Below are 22,433 nucleotides of genomic sequence, written 5' to 3' on the forward strand. Positions count from 1 at the left end.
AATCGGGGCTGAGGACGGGGGGAAATCGGGGCAGCGCGTGCTCTAAGGCCGAGCCTCTCCCAGCCCTCCCTTCTCTCGGCACAATCAGACCAAGTCCCACCTGGAAATTTGTATTAAACGTTTACAAGGGTTCAGAAAAGGTGTACAAAAAAAGGTAAAAAGCCGCACCTGCCTCTTCTCCCAGGGAGGCTGGTAGAAGCAGCCCCCCACCAGCATCCCCGCCTTCCTCAGCTGCCCAAAGACGTGCTTTGCCCAAGGCAGCCAGGAGAGCGTTAGCAGAAAGCTCAAACGCTTGACGCGCACATTTACACTCAGTCCTTAGTAAACTCGACACTACCTTCACGCTGCTCCACTGCGGCTGGGGATAATCCTCGTTGGAGGCCACAACGGCTGAAGACTAATAATCCAGAAAGCATCAGCGCTCGGGGCTGCTCCCTGTACGGGGCAGGCCCTGAGCGCCCAGCGTCCACGAATGCCCAGGGAGATTGCTACAGCCACGGAAGAGCGGCCCAAGGGCGGCTCCCTGCCTGCCCCAAGCGGCCAGCAGCCAGGGCTGGGCAAGCAGGGATGGGGAAGGACAGACAGATGCCAGCCAGGACTCAGGTGGGCCTCAGGCCGCAGCAGCACGTTCACATGGGGTAGTTGAGAACAACATCTTGTTTGGCCAGCTCCAGCAACATGGGGTCATCAAAGAACTTGCTGATGCTGACGTCCTCGCTCAAGCCCTGCGGGGTAACAGCAAATCCAGTGGTTATTCCTCTCATGCAACCATCCCAGCAGAGATCCCACCAAAAAGCCTTGGTGTCCCACAGTAAGATAACTTTTGGGGCTCCAGAGGAGGCAGGAGAATTTGCAGGCGATCAAGCGTTGCTCAGCAGCTTGAAGACTCCACCACTTCCCTGGGCAGCCTGTTCCATGGCCTGACAACCCTTTGAGTGAAGACAGTTTTCCTAATCTCCAGTCTGAAACTCCCCTGGCACAACTTGAGGCCATTTCCTCTTGTCCTGTCGATTGTTGCTTGGGAGAAGAGACCGACACCCACCTCACCACAACCTCCTTTCAGGGAGTTGTAGAGAGTGATCAGGTCTCCCCTCAGCCTCCTCTTCTCCAGGCTCAACAACCCCAGTTCCCTCAGCCGTTCCTCATCAGACTTGTGCTCCAGACCCTTCACTCTTTGTTGCCCTTCTCTGGACATGCTCCAGCACCTCAGTGTCCTTCTCATACTGAGGGGCCCAAAACTGAACCCAGCACTCGAGGTGTGGCCTCACCAAAGCCAACTACAGGGGGACAATCCCTGCCCTGGTCCTGCTGGACACACCATTTCTGATACAAGCCAGGATGCTTTTGGCCTTCTTGGCCACCTGGGCACGCTGCTGGCTCATATTCAGCTGGCTGTCGACCAACACCCCCAGGTCCTTTTCCACCGGGCAGCTTTCCAGCCACTCTGCCCCAAACCTGTAGCGTTGCCTGGGGTTGTTGTGACCCAAGGGCAGGACCTGGCACTGAGCCTTGTTGAACCTCATACAGTCCAGCTCACTAAACCAGCACAGACCCAGCTGCGGATTTTTTCTGCAGGTCCACCAGGCTAAATCAGGCCACCAAGGGGTCAGACAGGCTGGGGAGGGAGTGGGGCTCAGCGGATGCCGCAGGACCCCGCTTTTGGCTGGAGTCGCTGCCAGATGAGTCGCTCGTGGGACCATCACAGGCACTGGGATCATCACAGGCACCAACAGGGAGCATGAGGGATCAAAAGTGAGGAGAGTCACGAGGCCCAGAGGACATTAGTCCCCTCTGGGAACACAGAGGGGATGTGGCGTGCCCAAGGGACACCACCACACAGCTCAGCTGCTGGTACAGATGGACAGAGGGCCACTGGGGGGGTTACTCTCAGACATACCTTCCTACGCCTGGTCTTGATCATGAACTCTCTGGCCAGATGCGGGGCTGGCTGGGGCTCCAGGGGTCGGATGACGATGCTCTTGTCCAAGGGGTCACCAGGCACAATCTGAAACACAGGGCAGGGTGTGAGAGCAATGCCGGGGGCTGGTTCAGTCTCCAGGAGAGCCCGAATTACAACGGGAAACACTCCTGGGCCCTGTGGACACCCCCTTGTGTCCTTGGTGTGACAGCCCTGACACCCCATCTGTTCTCCTGGCACAGAAAAACTGTCACGTCACTACTGGTGATCATTCCTGCGAGAAGTCACTAATATGGTGTTGGTGACCCAAGCCAAGAACATGTTCCACCTTCCCATGCACTATGAAGACTATAAAAGACCTGTAAAACCTGCTGAGCAGAACCCCCAACATGGGTCCCAGTCACACAACCCTCTCTACAAATCAGGCACCTTGATTCTTTCTGGAGACAACCCACGGGCTTTTACATCTTGACCTTTAAGCCAGCTCTTGGGCTCAGACAGCTGCTCCCACCCGGCTGTACCACAAGGAGCTGTGCACCTCGCAGGCTCATGGAGAGCTCTCACGAGACTTGATTTGCCCCACACAGGGAAGTGGCCAGAGGACAGAATTTTGTCCCAAAGCCAAAGTGTGGCAACCCATGCTTTACGGCAGGCCAAACAGTGTGAACCCTGCTCCCAGTCCTCTGCTCCCCAAGCTGCAGAGCACCCAGTGCACCCAGTTTCCCTTCTCCTGGATGAGGATGTCCTCTCTCCAGGCTCTAAAGGACCCTTACACTTAGCAAGGGGCAGCATTCAGTGCTCCCTCACTAGGGCAAAGGGTGATGTGACTTGGGACAAAGCCGTTGGCTTCTGGCAGACAACAGCTAGCATACAAAGCCTCCCCAACTTGAGATCCTCTGAGGATGTTCTCCAGAGAAGTTGTCCTGCCCTGTACAAGCTGTGGCACTGCACTCTACTGAGAGCACCTACCTGGTGCCTGATCCTACCGTGTCCCTCTTCCCCCCATCTCACTGGGGCATGGACTCACCTGCCAGTGGTGGAAGACAGAGAGCGAGAAGGCTTGTCCCTGCGTGTGGGTCCTCAAGTCTGTCTCAAACCCAAATGAGTCAATGGCTGGAATGAAGGCTTTGATGGTGTAGAGAGGGGAGCCTGGGATCGGAGCATCTTGCGTCACGTGGCCTCTGCCAACATGTCAAAAGATTAGTCTTCCTATATGTCATAGCGTCCCAGACTGGTTTGGGTGGGAAGGGACCTCACAGCCCATCCAGTCCCACCCCTGCCATGGGCAGGGACACCCTCCACTAGCCCAGCTTGCCCAAAGCCCCATCCAACCTGGCCTTGAACACTGCCAGGGAGCCAGGGGCAGCCACAGCTTCTCTGGGCAACCTGGGCCAGGGCCTCACCACCCTCACAGGGAAGGATTTCTGCCTCACATCCCATCTCCATCTCCCCTCCTGCAGCTTCAGGCCATTCCCCTTGTCCTGTCACTCCCTGCCCTTGTCACCAGTCCCTCTCCAGCTTTCCTGGAGCCCCTTCAGGGACTGGAAGGTGCTCCAAGGTCTCTCCGGAGCCTTCTCTTCCCCAGGCTGAACAACCCCAACTCTCTCAGCCTGTCTGCATAGCAGAGGTGCTCCAGCCCTGTGGCCATTTCTGTGCTCTCCTCTGGACTCGTTCCAACAGCTTCATGTCCTTCTTGCAGACACAAGTACTGGGGGGGGTGGGGTGTCTCCTGTCCCTTTATATATTCTCCTCTCTGACACTCAGGAAGAACCAGGCACAAACCAAACGCTGCGTGTGATCCTGGACATCCTGTCCCCACAGAGAACAGGGGCTGGGATCAGTCAAGGAAGCTTTTGGCTGTCACTTCAGACAGATTTCACCCTCTCCCCTCACTTTACAAGCAGTGCTAGGACTGCGAACGTCTCTAGCAACCCAGATCCCAAGCGAGTAGTTGCTGCTTTGCAATGCTAAGGCCGGTCAGAGCAGCTCACCTCCGCCTAGCCAGGACCGTGTACACCGCAGACACGCAGTCGGCAGGAGCCTGCACCTCCACGAAGTAGTAGGGCTCCATCAAGCGAGGGGTGGCCTGTGGGGAGAAAGGGACACAAACCACTGAGTTCCCAGCAGCACCAACACAATCTGGTTCAAGTAAGAGTCAGAGACTGGCACGCTCTGGTCAAACGCAGCGCCTGACTGGGGACGAAAGGGTTCCCGCTGCCCCATGGCTGCCCAAACCAACGGCAAACACTGAAAGGAGCTTTTTTCCTGGCTGTGAGTCATATGCTTCCCTCTCCCCCATGCCCACCCTTCCCAGCAAGCCAAACAGTAGGAAAGAAGGCGAGACAGAGCAGATGCACACAAGTTTCCAGCCAGACTGGAATGTGATCGCTTGTAAAACCCATTCGCCAGCCCACAAGGGTGCTGGAAACATTAATGGATGAATGAGTCAGTTTAAACCAACATCCTTGGGGCAGACAGAACGGCACACGCACAACCCGCGCTGCTTGGAGCCCACGGGGGCCGGCACTGCATGAGGTTCAGTCCTTGTCATGCACAGCCTAGTCCTCACCATCAGGAAAGCGGAATAGACCACTCTGCGGGCCGTCGGGATGATCTGTCCTCCACCCCGGTGCAAGGGCTCCTGAGCAATCACTGCATCCAGGATCTTAAACTTCACATTGCGGATCACTGCGGAAGGGCAGAAATGACAGCAAGTGACCTGAGGGGGATGTTCCCTGCCATATCAGCACCAACCGTGCATCCCCAGAGACCCTCAGCATGCAGCAAACACCCAGAGGCCTAGAGCCACCAGAAGAAGTTCTCCTAAATTTAATTCCAGCAGGGAAAGCATGACCATGTCCTAACCCCACATTATCAAACACAATTCAGCAGCTTATCTTGCAGGGTGCTCTACCATGAGTAGAGCCAAGGTCTGGGGAAGCCGCTTCGTCAGCTAACAGGCCCTGGTTCGTAGGTAGACGGCAAGTGCCAGCGCCTGGGTGGCATTTGCAGCCAGGAAAAAAGGGGAGGTTCTGTTATCCCCCTTGTCACCCATCCCAGAGCTGTCCCCAGCTGTGGCGTGAGAAGGGAACTGGCCACTGAGGGACTGCACCAGCGAAATCACTTGAGTATTTACAGATGAAAGAATTTAACCGATCTTATTAGCTCCACTTCTCCACAGGTCCTACTTACATTCGTCACAGAGAGGCCCTTCCCTGGTCCCCCACTGAAATCCCTGCACAATGCTGTCCTTCACAGAGCCCAGCAGCGACTTGTCCACCTACAGACAGACAGACAGACTGCTTCAGAGACCAAATCTGCACCACAAGGCAGCAACAGACAGACCCCAGTGTTTAAAAACCAGTTCCCAAAGGAGCAGCAATGTTCCCCCATATTCCCAGCATCCAACCCTCCTTCTCACAGCTCAGCATCATCACCTTCAGAGCTTGGCATCTAGAGCTAGAAACTAAGAGTCCGTATTTTGGTAATCCTGAAAGGCAGGACATTTAGTTGCCAATTTTGAGGACATTGGCCCAAACAGCAACACCTGAAAAATAACAGACTATTTGCTAGCCAGCGCAGGAGCGTGGTGGAAGCACAGCAGAGCTGAGATCTGGCAAACCGCTGTGCACTCCAACAGCATTAGGACCTTGCTGCAGGTTCTGGAAGGAGCAGTCAGCTCTTGGCACCACAGGACAAACGTCTCACCGAAACGCAACCCCCTGCCTGCGTTTCTCACCTCTGAGGGCAGCGTATCGTCTACTAGGATGTTTGGGCCAGTGGCGTCTGGCCCAAAGGCCCAGATGGAACGGGCAGCCAGCAAATCCCAGTCATATTTGGTCTGGAAGAATTCACCCAGCTTCTTTCTGATAGAAGGAGAACAAACTTTAGGAAACAAGGATCTGATCTGCACTCAATATATTTACAACCCTGTTCCCTTCAGGCATAAAATGGCTTCAACTTTTCATCTGGAGCAACTCATTTGCCGGGGAGGGATGCTCACGGACTACTTGGTAGCAATACTGGACCCAGGATCCCGCCTACAGGCTGCTGGCTGATACTGTGCACCCTGCAGATCCCAGTATTCCCTTTTTCCCCCAATTATTTGATTCTAAACAGATTCCTGCTCTCCCCAGATTGCTCATACCTGTTCCATGTTATCTGGACCACTTCATTTTCAATGTCCTCTGCAAGTCCCTTCTCCAGAGGCTCAGCAATCATAGTGATCTTGTTCCTGAGAGGAGAGACAGTTGCAATTAGTCCGCGGAATGATGGAAATGGGAGTAATTGGCAGGACCTCAGGGACTGCGCACTGCCTCAAACACAGCTAGGGAGATGAAGCCATCCGTGTCCTTCACCGTTACCGTCTTGCTTGTAAAGACAGTCCATGCGCTTAACAACTGCTCTCCGAAGTCTGCTCATCTCCGGAAGCAGATTGCTAAGGGACAGGACACTCCATCCCTCCTGCCAGATGTCCAGCGCTCACCCAGGTTGCAGAAGGAAGCCCACGGGCCAGGCAATATGCCTCCATCAGAGCCAGCGCTCGCTGTGTCCGACACGTGGGATGTTGCCTTGGAGAACCTCACCAACGCGAGTAACCTGCCCCCAGAGCAGGTCGCTCCACATGCCCAACAGTACAAAGACTGACCTAAGGCTGGAACCTTTCCGTTCCCAAAAATAAGGCTGCCGCCCACAGAGAGAGTATACCAGAATGAAGGAGGGTAAGAAGAACCAGAAACCACAAGGTAACACAGGTAAACTCTCTTCAGCATATGACAGATCATGATTTCCCTGAAAATTCAAGCATTAATATGCCCCATGCTCCTAGATTTCATCCTGGTTATTCAGCCTGTGTTCCCCCACAGCCCTCCCTCTTTCAAATGTGCATCTTGTAACGCATTGCCTGGGGGAGGAAGACGAGACCAGGCTGTAAGGCTCCAGTGCATCACCAGAAAGGAAAAAATCCATTTCAACATTAAGGATGGGGAAGGGAAGACAAAGCTTTCGCTCATGAAACTTTTGGGGAGTTACTGAAGGCAGCACCGGGCTCTTCGGCACCTGCTCCAGGATCCCAATACATCTCCCAGTCTGGGGAACACCTCACAACTGTCAAGAAGGTGTGAAATTTAGCTAAAAGAAAGGAGGATGTGGATCTGTCTTTATTCCCTCCGTTCTGAGAGTTCCTGCAAAGCACAGAAACATCCCTGGGACTCAAGCATGTTGCGGAGGAGTTCCACAGAGCTGCTGCAATGACAGGCTGCTGACTCAGGCACGTGCCACTCGTCTGGACAACAGCCCCTGAGAACAGACCCCTTGGAGGGCATGAAGCCTGGTCTCCAGTGAACCCCTCCATCTGCCCGTCTCCAACGCCCCGCTCGCCCACGGGCTCTTACTTCTTGTTGGGTGTCTCAGCAAAGCACTTCAGGGAGGACGTTTCCACCACTGTCTCGCAGAATGTCACAACTGGATCGGCAACCTGGGATATCGACAACAGGTTTCTAAGGTTTTCAAGCACTTTTTTTGTGTTTTAAAGACACTGTTTGAAACCTTTGAACACCAGTGTTTTAATCAGCCTTGCGTAGGAACCACTGAGGCCTGCACAGGCAGTGTTACTAATTCCTTCATTCAAACACGACAGGAGCACTTAAACCTCATTCCTGGTATGAAAAATTCTGCTCAATTTATTTGACACTAGCCAGGCAAAGGTTAAAGTACAGGAAAAGGCTGGAACGTGGTCTCTCCAGCCAATTTTCAGGCTCCCACTCACAATGGCGTGACACAGTCAGGCTGTGAGTTACTTTTGCATCCTAACAGCCCTTCCCCCCGCCCCCTTTTAAAAGGGCCCGACAAAATCCACACTATACATTCAGCTAGATTTCCCCATTCTTCTGAGATGGGGGACAAAAGCCTTCCCCAGCTGAGAAAATCCCTCTCATTCCCTCACCTTGATATCAATCTCCGAATACATCTTCCGTAGGTCGTGCATCACACAATCCAGGTAGAGCTCCCCCGTCCCCAGGATCACGTGCTCCCCAGACTCTTCCACCTGAAAAATAAGATGAGGGTTCAACTGACAGCGTTACTGCTTGCAGGCCGTTCCTTGCCTGCCAGGCTCCTACACAAGCCTGAGGATGTATCAGCTTTAAATAAATTGGTTAGGATCAGAGCACCCCAAGGAAAGCTCCCACAGCCTTTTCTAGCAGAAGGCGCTGCTGCGCTCTGCAGAAAGCTGTTTCCCCGGCACAGCAAGGTGTGTTTTTCTACTGGATTTACAGTTTTCTGCTATTTCCACATGATTTTTGAGATCAACTGCAACAGCGTGGAAAAAAACACAACAAACAAAACAACCTACAGTAAAAAATTACGAGTTAGCCCACAGCATGAGCTGGAAATAGCCAAACGTACACCAGAAATACCTTAGTAGTAAGCGAGGGGTAACTCTTGTTGACTTTGCGGAGACCATCTAACATTTTGGGGAGCTCTGAGGGGTTGACAGGCTCTACAGCTATTTTGATGACAGACGTGGTGTTGAACTTCAAAGGACGGAAGATCTGAGCCTGAAACCAGATAAGGACAAAGAGTTGAACCTCTGCATCGTTAGATGGCATTACAGACACGGCTTCTGAAGCTGTTGTTTCCCTCAGCGGCCCTTGTGCCCTGCACCTCAGCAGAAAAGGTTCCTTTAACCTCACCACTGGAGCTTTTGGGATGTGCTCCATCCCCTTGACTCTCTGTAAGGCTGAGCAATATGGGCTCTGCACAGTACCTCCTCATTGCCCCGAGGCTCCGTGACGGTTGCAGTCTTCACTATGGGCTGGTCCACTCCTTCTATCAGCACCCAGTTGCCGGCAGGAACCCGGTTTACCTCAATGTGATACCTAAAAGGCAGGGGAGCATCGCTGCAGTGCTCAGGCTCCTTGCACCGCTGTCCTCCTCCCTGTCCCCGGCAGCTCCAGGTGACTCCTCTCCCACACGAACGCATCGCCAGAGCTTTCCATACCTCGCCACCGAGATCCAGAGGCGTCCAACGGTGCAGATCTGGGAATCTTCCTCATCTTCCAGGGTATAGTTTTCTCCAAGGACCTTCACAGGCTGCCCAGCATGGATGGTACCACTGAGCACTCTGCCAAAGGCGTGGAACTGAACGCCGTCATCCGTGCTGTACATTTTCGTTGTGTGACACATCAGTGGACCCTTTCCAGGAGAGGGAGAGAGAGATTGAAATAAGCCTCTTTCAAAATACAGTCAAGAAACAAGACACAGACCTGGTAGGACTCATGGACACAAAGGGATAAATGGGCTGGAATTTAGAAATACTTCTTTTGACTTGCCAAATCCTTCATTTCCTTCCACTGGAAGCCTTACATCTCCTTGCCCTGTATGGAGACCCCTGGAAAGACTTTGGTGGACTTTTCTGGAGCTCTCCTCCCTCCTCTTGTGCAGCAGTAAATAGTGGTTGGGACAAGGCCATGAGAAGAAACGTAATCTGCTGACCCGCAAACCAGCTCAGGGCAGTGCACCCAAGCCTCCACAGATCACAGCTCACAGTCCTGTACGGTCACGCCACAACTGGTGATCTGGTGACAGTCACCACTATATAGTTTTACGTGGGTAATAGCAACTCGTTAAAATAAGCGATTCATTTTCTCTCCAGACATTAGAGCAAAAAGTCACGGGCGAATTCCTCACTAGCTGGCGTTGGTGGCTCCAGACAACTCTGAATGACAGCTCAGTACAAGCTGTTTGAGGAGGAAGGTTTTTGCAAGGCTTTGATATGAAAGGTGCTGACTAACTAATGTAGGGTTATTTTTAACAGTAGAGTTCAGAACAGTTTTCTCAGAGTTTGGAGAGACAAATCAAACTTCAAGGAAAAGGGACCAAAAGGCTGCAAAAGGACACAAAATCACCCTGCGGTTCCCACGTGCTCTGAAGTCCTGACCTAGTCCTGTTCTTCTCTGAACGCTGTCAAACAATTCTCTCTCTCAAGGGCTGCCCTGGCAGGCAGCTAAAGTTTCTCAGAGTGAAGAGATTTGTTTCGGTATCGGATGAGAGGTTTCAAAATGCTGGAAGTCAAATCTGTGCAGATGGCTGTCTAGGACGCAGCTGCCCTGTCAAGGCAGAGGAAGGAGGGCGCGTTTGCCACGCTTTTGGACACTCAGAGCAAACAGAAGAGTTTCCTTACGTCAGGGTCGCATTCACTCATGGCCTCCCCTAGATCAGAGTCAACACCACCGGTGTAGGTATGTTCGATTTTCGTCTTGGCTCCCACCTTCGGGGAGGGGATGTGCTGCACACACATGTCCACAAAGCCTGGAAAGAATAGGATTAAGCAGTGTAGAGGAAAGAAAAGGATGCCAATAAACACGAGGCAGAGCCATTCTGACTGCAGCACACCCACACCAACGGGGAAGACATGAGCAGCGTCTCAAGCTGTCCTTTGGGCAAATAGTTTAATATTTTACATTTGGGAGGCTGAGAAGGGATCCGTGCAAGCGAGCACCCCACAGCTGTAATAAGCCCTTACCTCTGCTGATGTCAGACTAGGCTATCGGGAAGATTGCGGAAGGGAAGACATACAGCATTTACCTGTGAATTCCCCGAAGAACTTCTTGCAGACAAGCCGCAGGAGGGGCCGAATGTTCAATTTCAATTCCTCTTTGGTCAAGTGAATGCCAAGTTCATCCAGAGTCCTGGGCAGGGTCGTGTCCACGTCCCCCACCACCTGCAAGACAAGAAGCAGCACTCAGCTTTGCTGTGGGGGTCCAAGCAGTAACTCCCAGGTGCAGCTTCACACGCCAGCCCTCACCCTTGGGGCTCTGGACCTGCTCAGAGTTAGAGCTCACAGGACTGTTTGGCTGCTTCCAGTTATCACTTGGCAGATATCAGAGCACACTAGAAAGAGCAAAGGCAGTTCTGCACCAATCCAGGGTTCTATTTGCAGAGAGCAACTGTTAAGGAGTTTGCTCACCATCGCTCTGCACCCTGAAACCCAGAAATCTCTGAAAATCACGCTGCGTAACAGGGCAGGCAAGTCCCACGGGCACCAGCCACACCACCACACGGTGTTCAGCCCTTGGCAGCTCCTATCTGGAACTATGGGAGGGAGAAAGAACCACCACACACCTGAGCCAAGATCTTGTACAGGGGCTCCAGAATGAACTCCACAAAACTGCGCTGGGAACTGCTCGTCGGGGCCTTTTTAGTGAATTTGCGACTGTTGGGAGAACAGAGAGACATGAGGAGCAAGCGCTCTGCAGCCTGCAAGAACCCCTACTGCAGCACAGCCTCTGCTCTTCCCAGGTTATCTTCCTCTCCCTCCCAATCCTTCTGGGAAGCTGTCAGGACACAGGAGTCACGCTTACTCCAAACGAAGGCCAGAGGAGCCTCTCTGCTCCTGATTATGGGATTCAGGAGGAACACATAGATTCACACCAAGCAGGAGGCCTGACTCAGCCCTCCCCAGATACTGCTCCAGCACAGGATCATAGGACAGCTTAGGTTGGAAGGGACCCTGGATGGTCATCCAGTCCATGTTTTACAGGGAAAAGAGGGGAAAACCCTGCAATAAACTAACAGATATTTAAACAGGCTTCTTACGTCTTCGGGTTGAAGTAGATGTCACCCCAAAGCCGCTTTGCAAACTCCTGATAATTGATGTCTCCTAAAGGGAAAAAGCAAACGGCAAAAGTCTCTCAGATGATACTGTATTTCTCTCATCTTTGAAATCTTTGGGTTTTGGCTTTTGAAACAACCCTGAGGATTTGATTTAATGGACCGATGCCAGATTAGGCCCTGAGCTGGGGACACCAGGCAGAGAGGTGAGCAGAAAACAGTCCACTTAGGACAACAGCAGTAGCCCAGGAACACCGCAGGCTCGCACACTTGCTTCTCAGGAACATTTCAACTCTCTCAATTACACACAAGGTTAACGCCGAGAAGAGCTGCGCTGCCAGACGCCGCGCTGCAGGAACCCAGATACATCTGCTTCGTTTTCCCAATGTTAACGCCGCAACCTGACGCTGTAGTGCAAAGGTGCCGGGATGGCTTACACCCCGTCTGCCCCGCAGGCTTATCGCAAGCATTTTCTGCCTTGCTGAACATCTCCAGGTTCTTTTCTCTTTTTCAGCTGATGCACTAAGCGCCTAGCCAAATACCCAAGTGCTGAAGGAATACTGTAGTGCTTGGCTGTCATGGTAGATTTACAAATAATAAGACAGCGGTGATAATTTACAGCAGTTTCCAAACAAGCTTTTGCTGTGGGCAGATGTGCAAGCATAAGAAATTTCACGGTGGCTGCGGTTTTGACAGTTAAACTACTATAACTCATGTTATTTGAAGTGTGGTGGCTGCACATAAAATCCCTGGTGGCCACAATCGAATATTACTGACTTCAAGTACCCGTTCAGCTCACGTCTGCCCCACGCCGATGGCATCTCCTACCAACTGTTCTGCATCTTTATCAGTCCCCCAAGGAAGGGGTATCATCCTAGCAGGTACTGAGTTAACACCGTGACGCCCAGGGAGCTCATTTATTTCTCCAAACTCACGAGGACACACGATACTCCTGACACATCAGTCCCTGACCTCTACAACTTCATCCTCCCTCAGGCTAACTTCTTTGCAAGAGCTAGGCCAGCTGCTTTACAACATCCTTCCTCCCCTGCTCACGGCTCCTACAGATCACCCCCAATTCCCCAGCGTGAGACTTCAAAAACCTTGGCCGTACAGCTGGCTAATGCAAGCAAAAGGCCCACTTTTACAAGTGGCAGATTGCCTTGAGTGGGCACCGGGGGAACAGAAAATTAAATCAAAGCCAGAAAAAGACAGTTTCTTAAAAAAGAAAGAGGGCAAGAGTGCAAAACCTTGTGGGCCAAGCTTGTACCCGGCTGCAGCTGAGTCTCAGGCTCTGGAGACTTTTGTGAAAAGGCAGGCAGAACTTAACTGCTTCGCTTCTGAGCTGTTTTGATAAGGAAGCAAAGCACAACACACACGCTCGCCTTCCACTGTCGTAGTGGGACTCACTTTTTCTGCTTAAGAGTATGTATAAAACATTGGCTTCTGACTCAAGAAACATTTACCAGGAGAAACTAGCTAGCTAAAAACAAGTTAGAACTATATTTTTGCTTTTTAACACCCAGGGCTCAGATCTGCAGTACCTCTCAACTCCCAGAAATTCAAGAGCGCATATACTGGCCGTATATGTGCAGTGAAAGCTGAAGCTGAATGGCTTAGAAAGCCTCAACAAAATAGGTTAGGAAATGAGATGTTAAAGTGCACAAGGTTTCTGGATAGTCCTCACCATATGTGTCTGCATAAATCTTTGCAAAAGATCCCAGCGTGAAGCAGATGCTGTACTGTGAACTGGAGAAACACACGTTCCCCAGAAGGGGAGACAGAACGAGGTTCTCATCGGTGGAATACATGCTGAGAGGAGACAGAGACAAGAAAAAAAAAAATCAATGTTATGAACCAAGGAAGACACTTCAATCCACTTCCCACACCAAACAGCAGTATTTGATAGGCAAGGATTCTGCATTGCCAAAGAGCAACTTAAAACCAGCTGCAGCATGCTTGCCATCAGAATTTCAGGGTCAGTATCAATTTATTACTGCAAACTTCACAGCATTAGTGTGCAAAGAAGTCTTTAAAGATCTAGAACCAAAAAGTTACCAGCACAAGTGCTTTGTATTGTTTGTCAGGTAGAGTTTTTCTTCCCCTAAAAAAAGGCAGCAAAGTTGGTCGACCAAGTAAGGGAGCAGATAATACAAGGCAAATAACGTAGGGATAGGATAGAATTGAATCAAAACAGTTTTAATGAATTCACAAGCATGCTAGACGGGATAAATTATCCTGCTCTGAGCTGCCTGATGCCAGTAGCAACTGAACAGAGACACATAGAAGTGAGCTCCTGTGCAAATTCAGTTTGGGGTTATACAGGCTGCAGCGCAGACATAAACTGAAGGGAAGAGTGCTGTGAAAAATATCACCTGGATGCAGAAGAACCCACAGAAATGATGCAGTGCTACTGCGAGGGCTAGAGAAGATGTCCCCCCCTTCTCTGGGCAGGGTCTTGCAAGGAGATTTGACCACAGCAATATCCTAGACTCTGTTTAGGGCTTGGGACAGCAAGTTCCTATTAGTTTTGTAACAAAAGTTTAGGAGCTTTGAGACATCTCAGCCTACAATTTGGGATACAGCTTGGACAATCTCGGTGTATTTGAGACATTTGCAAGCACAGAAGTTCCCCGCTCCGGTCATGTGTCCACTTTCCCTACTTTTTAATGGGGGAAAAGGAGCTGATCCCATGAAGCTTGTCAGAATTCAGGCAGGATTGGCCCCTCCCGTATAATTCAATATATTGGCTGAGATGAATTTCTAATGGTTCTTCCTGGCCCGTTTGCTAAGATTCAACTTATTAAGAGACAAACTCATGAGTTTTTAGGCATTCGCAGGGCTCGCAGAGAAAAGTGCCTGCAATGGAACAGGGACAGCGAGCATCGACGACGCACCATCCCTTACCTGATCAGCCCATTAACTTCATCTACGATATGTCTGAGTTTGTAATACGCGTCTGTAGGGGGCAATTTCAGCTCCAGGATCAGTCGGTCTATCTTGTTGATGCACACAGTCACTGCGAGCCTTTCCTGCACCGCGTGCTTGATCAGCCTCTCTGTGTTCAGCATCACCTGCGGGGAATAGTGAGCACAAACGCCCCTAGCGAAAACCCTCCACAAAATTCATCTATCTAGGGCATGACAGACAAAGCAGCGACCCTTACGCAGAGGGTTGCATCTCTGCAGAAAAAGCCTAAGCTCAGCCACCAGCAATCAGCAAATCTTCCTGCAATTTAGGTGCTAACCCAACCGAATTCCTTGAATCCCACCCCCTGGACATCTCTGATATAAATAACCTGCTCAATTTTTATGGGGATGGAGATTCAAAGAAGTTAGATATTCAGCCTACAGGTCACATGCATCACGTCAGCCCCGGATACAGAAGCCAGAGGCTTGACTCCCTGTTTTCGCTGGAAAACACTCTCGCTTCCCAAACTGTCCTCCAGAAATCCTTCACCCCAAAAGCTGAACCCATCCCAGGCCTTCATGCTGAGGTGGGATCAAAGACCCCAGCGTAAGAGATGTCGAGAAGAAGAACCTGACACTCACCCCCTCGGCCGCATCAATGAAAAGTACAACTCCGTCTGAAATACGAAGGCCGGCTGTCACCTCATCAGAAAAATTGACGTGACCTTCAAAAACACAAAATGGTGGTGAGAACAGGAGAAAGCCCCAATACCCACAGCACAGAGGGTGGAAAGCCGTCCCGCTGCTCTGCAGCTTGCTCTGGTCACTGGTATCCAGCAAGGCAGAACGCAGACGGCTTCCTTCTCAGACAGGGACCCAGGAGCAGCTGCCAGAGCTCTGTATAGGGATTCGCTTCAGATTTAATGCTATTTTTTGAGAATAAACACAACAACTCATTTAACAGGCACTTTTCGTCACATTTGTTACTGTTTTTCTCACAGCTCTGTGCAAGTACTTCAGGAAAAGCAGGAAGATTACTTCTCACCAAAGAACAACAGATGCCTCTCCCTCCAGTCTCCTCCTGCGCTCTAACCTCCCTCATCTTGAGCTGTAACTCAACAGATGTGTCCCAAGACCCTCGTTCCTAAAGTTTGGCCTTGGTTTCTTACAACGAGTTGATCCGTGATTATGTTTTCCCCACAGGAGCTTGTCAGAGGCTCGAGGGAACTTGGGTGGGCAACAGCATTTGGGAGAAACAGTCCCCACTGTGCGTGATACCTGGAAAATCCAATTCTACATGTGCTTCTCATATACTTGAGTGGAACACATTTTCAGCCCCATTAGCCCTCAATTAGGCCTGCTAATCAGAAACACAAGCCTAAATAAAAGCCAGCAGCACAGTCATTACTGCTGGAAGTGATTTCAGAAGAATGAATTTAGCTAAAGGCTCAGGACTAGGCTGGAATTATCTACAAAAAACACAAAACAAAACATGGGTTTCCGTCTGCGAAAGAGAACTTCCCAGGGTTTCACTGCACCCAAGTGACGTTTCCAGATGAATCAGTGAGGTTTCAGGCTACAGATTCTTTCTTTTTCTGACAGCCCTTGCTACACAATCCCACCGCAATCCAAGACCAAAGCTCTTTGAAGGCCCTTGTTACCCACCACCGAACATGATTTTGCCGCTCTACTCCTGTCAATAGCACTACCCAGAGGACCAGAGGTTTACTAATGAGAGAAACCTTGGTTCACATGGTCACGTTTCTGCTCCACACATCAAGCCGCCCTCAGCTAAGTGCATCCCAAACCAGAATTTTCAGGATTACACAATCACCTGGTGTGTCAATGATGTTGAAGAGAAAAGATTTTCCTTTGGTGTCCGGCAGAACAATCGTCACTGGTGTGCTCTTGATCCCTACTCCCCTCTGAAAGGCAGGAAACCAGGATTATCAGTTAAAAGAAATTAAAAAAAAAAAAAAAAAAAATCACCATGTAAAGATGTAAAAGCTGACCAAAGAAAAAAATCAGAAAGATGGGAAGAAGGAAACACCCCTCCAGGACATCCTGTTACTCCCAGGGAGTTACAAACTCAGGTTGCTGCAGTATCCAGCCCGGCTCCTCCATCCATACTGGCTCCGACTGGTGAGCCACCATGGCACAATCCATGCCGCGTTTCAGCTGACAAGTATAATATGCAACACCAGAGACAGAAGACGCATGTTTTTCCATGCTTTTGCCCTTCTGCTGCTATCAAGTTACACCTCAAAGCGCAAGATTTGATGCACATAAAGTAGAGCATTAAGATGAAGAGAAAGAAACGCTTCACAGGATTGTCCTGGTCGCGACAATATTTAGCAACTAACAAAGTAAGATTCCCATTCACACCCAACCACATGGAGTCAGAGCACCCAGCTAAGACGTCCCATCAAAGGAAATCAAGGAGAAATATGTTTCTTTTGAAATCGTAGTTTTTCTCCTCATCCACCACTGCTGTGAACCCCTTCCACCTCTTTCTCTCAAAGAAAACAGGAGTTTCCATATGCCGGGATAACTCTGCTATAGATTTTCAACATTGCGCAGGTTATCATCTCAGGTAAATAAAATCATACAGGCAGCAGGAAATGGAAGAAAGTTGGACCAGGGATCTTACTGAGGCAAACAAGAGGAGCAGATCATTTTATTGATAAAGAAAATAATCGAAACGTGGAAGGCACCAAAAGATGGTAAAATGAAAGAGGAAACTGCCTACAGCAAGAAACTGTGAGTAAAGCATGAGACAACTGGATAAAAATCACTGCCTGTTCTCCAAGACTCACTCACCTCTTGCTCTGTGAACAATATATCAGTGTAGCAAAGCTGCAAAGACAAAAGTCAGAATATCACATTTTGGTATCAAATATCAAATTTGAAGCAGGACACAATAACTCTTTACACACGGTTAAGATGTCAAGTAAGTGACAGAGACAGAACTAGGACCGAGCTCTGGCTTTCCAACCCTACAGTCCAATACTAAACCACATTTTCCCCACGTACAGTCACGCTCCCTCTGAGCGTAAAAGCCAACCCATGTTCCCCAGGGCAGGAATACACCCAAAGCTCACTTACATCCTGGTCGTAGCGCTTCCGGATTTCTGGGTGTGTCTGTTCTATCAGGCAGTCAACAAAACAAGTCTGAAAAAATATCACACCACAAGAGAACGGAGGTGACTACGTTCAGACAGATAAATACAAGTCCAACCCCATCCCACCAGTAGAAGTACAGAGAAAGTTGGGTACGTTATTATTTCCACGCGGCTGAAAGAAAACCTACGGATAACTGCATTAGCAAGAGGAGCAGAAAGCAACTGCTGCTGCGGAGATCAAGGGATCGAGAGCAAGGGTAAAAGCAAGCTACAAAGAGACCATTACTACTACCCGATGTACGCTGGATATTCACACTACCTTGCCGTGGTGAAGGTGCCCACACAGAGTCACATTTCGAATTAGCTCCGAGTTGTCCATCAGATCTGCCAGGAAACTGGAGGAACGAAACACAAAAGACTGTTGGAGGCTTCTGTCGTGTCTAAGAAAAGTAGGTGCCGTTTCAGCTACACTTTCTATGCAAGGTGCCCCCTGAATCCTTTCCAAACTTTCATTCTGCCAATGCCCTGCGGAGGAAGAATCCCACTTTCCAGATGGGGAGGACAAGAGAGTTGGAGTCCTAGACAGATGGCTGTGGGTGGGAGGATACGGAGCTGGTAAAACTGCCAGCGATGGAATATTATTGAGTATTTTTCTTCTCTTCTAGTCAGTATTAGAGCAAAAGTCACATCCATGTACTCAGATGATGAAATACTTCCACTCAAATAGTGGCAGGCAGTCAAGTAAATCTCAGAGCTGGATAACAAGCACCCCACGCAGTTTTAAAAGGTAGCCACAGGGCTCCGCAGACCATTAATTCTGATTTTCAGGTCTTAAAACAGTGATGTTCCCAGGGACTCAAGGAAACAGTAATGGAATTTAAATCTTTTTAGAATAAGCAATTGAGCTTATGGGCCAGTCACCTCCGCACGGACCCTAGCCAAAATATAATTGAGATGCTAAATTACCAACTCCTCTAAAAAATAACGGGAGACTGTAAAAGAAGTGTCCATTGCTACGGGTCTGCGGAAAGTAAGTGCTATCAAATAATCTCCTTTTTAACAATAATTTTCACTGATGCAGTAGACATCTTAATGTACAACATTTTGATTAAGAGCTAAAAAAATACAAAAATCAATAATAATACTGATTAAAAGCTTGCTTATTGGACTTAAATAAGGCTAAATGGGAAATCAATTCTGAGCTTGCAGGTTTCTGGCTAAGTCTCACAGGGAATTTCTCCTGGCCCCATCTTGACCATTTATATCAACAAACAGGATGAAGAGGAATTCATTATGGATGGAACGAGCAGAGGACACAGGGATCAGGAAAGCGGTAGATAATGAAGAGTACAGGTCGTTGACTAAGAGCAAAGAAAAATAAGACCCAGCCGGCTCTTTGGTTTGTATCTGGCTATATCAAAAGTCTCTCCGAGCAATGAACACAGCGGGGACAGCCCCGAGAAGCAGCCGTTCCGAAAAGGTCCTGGGCATCCAAGTAGCCAACTGACTGAATAGAAACTCCAGTGAAATTTTGTTGCCGGAAAATAACAGGATCCTCGATGCTACGCAGAGGGACTGCTCACACTGGGGTCTGTCTGGCACACAGGGAACTGCTACTCAGCCTGCAGCTGGGTCTGGGATCTACACTTGAAGACGATTATTAAAACTTGGAAAAAGCTCCGACTAGCCATGAAGCGGCGTATGGAAAGATGAGCCTAACAAGACACTCACGCAGCTCAATCTGTTCATCCTCAAATAGAAGACAACATACAGAAGCGCTATCCACGTGAGGACATGGAGCCCCTCTGCCCATTGACAAAACGTAGACGTTGATGCTAAGATAATATATTTTTATAGAGAAAGTAAACAACTGGTTTTATTCCTTATCAAAGTCGCATGAAATATTGTATCTCGAATTTTAATTTGTTTGGATTTTTTCCCAGGAGGTTTTCTCCCAACCCTGGTGTCCCAGGGGCTGCTTGGCGGGGTACAACCTGACACCATCAAGTGCAGAAGCGGGACGTTATGCTGACCAACGCGCTACTTTGCATACAACCAGCCGCCTAAAAAATCCCCTCGGAAACTCCTCCAGGATAGATGGGAATTAATTTGAGACAGCAGTAAGCCAACGGTCACTGGGATCAACCCAAAATGTCCCAGTATGAGGTGTGCCACACACTGAGGTATAAATATTTCTCGAGCCAGTCAAGAAAAGTTGCCTTCGGTAAACCTGCGCTGCAAGGGTTTCCGATTACCAAGCTTTTTATCGGCCATGGAGGTAAGATTTACATTCTATTTCAGAAAACTACGCACTGTGCTGCATGCTGTGGAGGGAAAATATCTGTAAAATCGTTAGTCTTGTACTTTCTTCCTCTTGTTTTTGGTTCAAAATCTGGGAAACGGCTGCACTCCATGCTGTTGCTGGTGTCAGTAAGAAAAAAAAGCCAATGCCCCCCAAAATCTGCCTCCTCCACAGAGTACACACCACTCTGCCTCCCCACCTTTGCCTCCAAACAACAAAGAGCGAGGAAATCACAGCACAGATGGTTTGATCCAACGTACACGCTTAAAAGCCCTACATCATACTTACTCCATCTCATAGACAGTGACCGGTAACGTCTGTTCCATCAGAGAGAATTTTTTGGTTTTCACAGGTTTAATAATAGGCTCTGAAAACAAGAGAAAGAACAATAAAACACTGTTACTAGAGACCCTGAACCCAGCAGGCTCAGAAACAGTCCTAGGGAACAGGGACTTTTGCAGACAAAAACATGTTTCTTAAGCTGACAGATTCTTGTAGCTGTTATAAAAGCAGTTGGACTAGATGATCATCGTAGGTCCCTTCCAACCAAACTATTCTATTATAGAAGGATCAAATGAGATGATTTAAATGCAATTTTATTTCTCCTTAAGTATCTCTCCAGTGCCTGACGATATCTGTTCTTCAGAAGATAGTTTGTTTGGCATTTATAATAATCCAGAGCGCCAAAATCCTGGCACCACCAGACAAACAAGAGTCTACACGTTCCTGGGGCTGAGAGGGACTTCTAAGGGGCATTAAAACCGATGGGGAGAATGGAACAGAACATTATTTTCCCTTTTCCAAGGATCCATTAAGAGTCTTCTCCTCCCACCATACCCGACTTGCTGCTTCCTCACCACTTACCAGTGAGAGGCTGCGTGTCTTCCTCTTGTACTATCGTCTCTACTTCAGGCCCGTAGACCTCCTCAGCGGTGGGATAGTATTTCTTATCCTCATGCAGCACCACCTCCATCCCAGGATGGTCCTCATCATGGTCCCCCATATCGTCATCATCGTCATCATCCTCAAGCTGCAACCGACGCTCACATTTAGCTGCTGCCGACACCAAAGTGCTTCACAATCACCAGTTACCCCAGAAGGTACAGGCTTGGCATCGTACACCAAAAGAGAGCTACAAACCCAGCCAGGGAACCACCAACGCGGCCCCGGCACCTTGCATCCAGCTGCAGAGCAGCTTGTCGAGGTGAAAATGAAGCGCAAGAAGACTTGCAGAGGTGAAAATGAAGAGCAGACTTGCAGAGACACCTGCATGGGCAGCGACTTCCGCCCATCGCTCGCATACACAACAGAACCACGCTCGTGCACAACACAATCCCCATTACACACAGACACCACTTTCAGTCGAACTGCAGGAACGGGAGACTAGAAGGGGCTCCCCGAGTCCTCCGATGCTTTGCCCTCATGTCACAGCAGCCTCCGCCGTCCTCCCTGCCCTCGTCGGTCTCCTCTAGCGCCTGGGCACCCCTGCTCTGCCTTCACCACCCGGGAGCTGAGCTCCTCGCAATGCTGCTGTAGCATTAACGCATGTCACTAAAGGCCTGAAGACCTCACTGAACGGATACGGATCCTCCGTTTGATCGCACACAAATAAAAACACGAAATACAGCTTGAGCTACAGCAGCTCCAGTTCTAACCGCGATTCAAGCAATAACTTTGTCTTTCCCTTTATCGCAGGAACGGGAGAGCAGCTTTCGCTGAATTCTTTAAAAACCAAACCCACTCTGATCCTCAGGAGTCAAATTCCACCACTGAACCAAGTCTCACCACACAACCAGAGCCCAGCATGGAAAAGGAAGTACCAGCAGCTTATGAGGAGCATGGCACTCGTCCCCTGCTCCTGCGGGGGTTAGGGGGCAGGATGAGGCCCACGCCAGGCTCCCGTGAGCCGTTGCCCCTCCACCCATCCCCACTGCTCACCTCATCCAGATCTTTAGACTCTCTGCCCAGCTCGTCGTCGTCATCGTCCGAGTCCAGCTCCGGCCCGATGTAGTTCCCAAACTCGTCGTACAGGTCGGTGTCCATGCTGGGGACGGGGAGGGGGACGGAGGAGGGTGCAGGTGCAGGTTCCGCTCCACGCACCCAGGGATCCCGGGATCCCACAGCACCCAGAACTGCGCCGCACCGGGGCTCCCTGCCCGGTAAGGCCCTGGCCCTCACCCTGACCCGCTCCTAGTGCTGACCCTGGCCCTGGCCCCGGCCTGCACCGTGCGTGACTCCCCAGGCCGGCCGGCCCGCCCCTCCCCGAGCCCTGCACGGCCCCGAGGGCCCCGGTTGCGCGCCCAGTGTCCTCTGCCTTCACCGCCCCCTCCCCGGGTGCCCCCTCCCCGGCTCCCCCGGGCCTACCTGTGCCCCGGCCGCGGTCCTGCTCTCACCCGCCGCGCTGCCCTCGCCGCCGCGCCGCCGACTTTGCCGCGGAAGGCCCCCGGGCTGCCCGTTTCGCCTGTCGCGACAGAGTCCCCGGCGTCCGCCGTCAGCGCGGCGCCCGCGGGGGAAGGGCCGGGCGGGGCGGAGGAAGCCGAGAACGGTCCCGGCGGGGTTCTGGTGGCGGC

The 22,433-nt window shown here is 50.5% G+C and overlaps 1 protein-coding gene across 1 annotated transcript; it reads right to left on the minus strand.

Annotated features, from left to right (window-relative positions):
* Positions 1 to 94: 94 nt before the first annotated feature.
* Positions 95 to 22,294, minus strand: EFTUD2 (elongation factor Tu GTP binding domain containing 2). The gene is made up of 28 exons (XM_054801785.1): positions 22,228 to 22,294; positions 21,802 to 21,907; positions 20,728 to 20,893; positions 20,152 to 20,230; positions 17,881 to 17,956; positions 17,545 to 17,610; positions 17,260 to 17,295; positions 16,274 to 16,364; positions 15,082 to 15,164; positions 14,438 to 14,604; positions 13,218 to 13,342; positions 11,516 to 11,579; positions 11,042 to 11,132; positions 10,505 to 10,640; positions 10,101 to 10,228; positions 8,919 to 9,112; positions 8,685 to 8,796; positions 8,335 to 8,475; positions 7,863 to 7,964; positions 7,312 to 7,394; positions 6,066 to 6,152; positions 5,658 to 5,784; positions 5,111 to 5,198; positions 4,488 to 4,606; positions 3,910 to 4,004; positions 2,946 to 3,099; positions 1,898 to 2,005; positions 95 to 725 (listed from the first exon to the last, which is right to left on the minus strand). The coding sequence occupies exons 2-28, from the start codon at positions 21,904 to 21,906 to the stop codon at positions 630 to 632; spliced, it is 2,919 nt and encodes a 972-aa protein (XP_054657760.1). The 5' UTR covers position 21,907; positions 22,228 to 22,294; the 3' UTR covers positions 95 to 629.
* Between the last annotated feature and the right edge of the window lie 139 nt (positions 22,295 to 22,433).

The sequence above is a fragment of the Grus americana genome, chromosome 22, assembly GCF_028858705.1.
Source record: "Grus americana isolate bGruAme1 chromosome 22, bGruAme1.mat, whole genome shotgun sequence".
Classification (NCBI taxonomy): Eukaryota; Metazoa; Chordata; class Aves; order Gruiformes; family Gruidae; genus Grus; species Grus americana.

Excerpts from the sequence above, each read along its gene's own strand:
- EFTUD2 (XM_054801785.1), bottom strand. The coding sequence starts at position 21,906 with ATGGACACCGACCTGTACGACGAGTTTGGGAACTACATCGGGCCGGAG. Across the intron at positions 7,965-8,334 it reads ACCCCTCGCTTACTACTAAG|GTGGAAGAGTCTGGGGAGCA; the intron begins GTATTTCTGGTG and ends CTTATTTTTCAG. Across the intron at positions 6,153-7,311 it reads GCTGAGACACCCAACAAGAA|GAACAAGATCACTATGATTG; the intron begins GTAAGAGCCCGT and ends CTCTCCTCTCAG.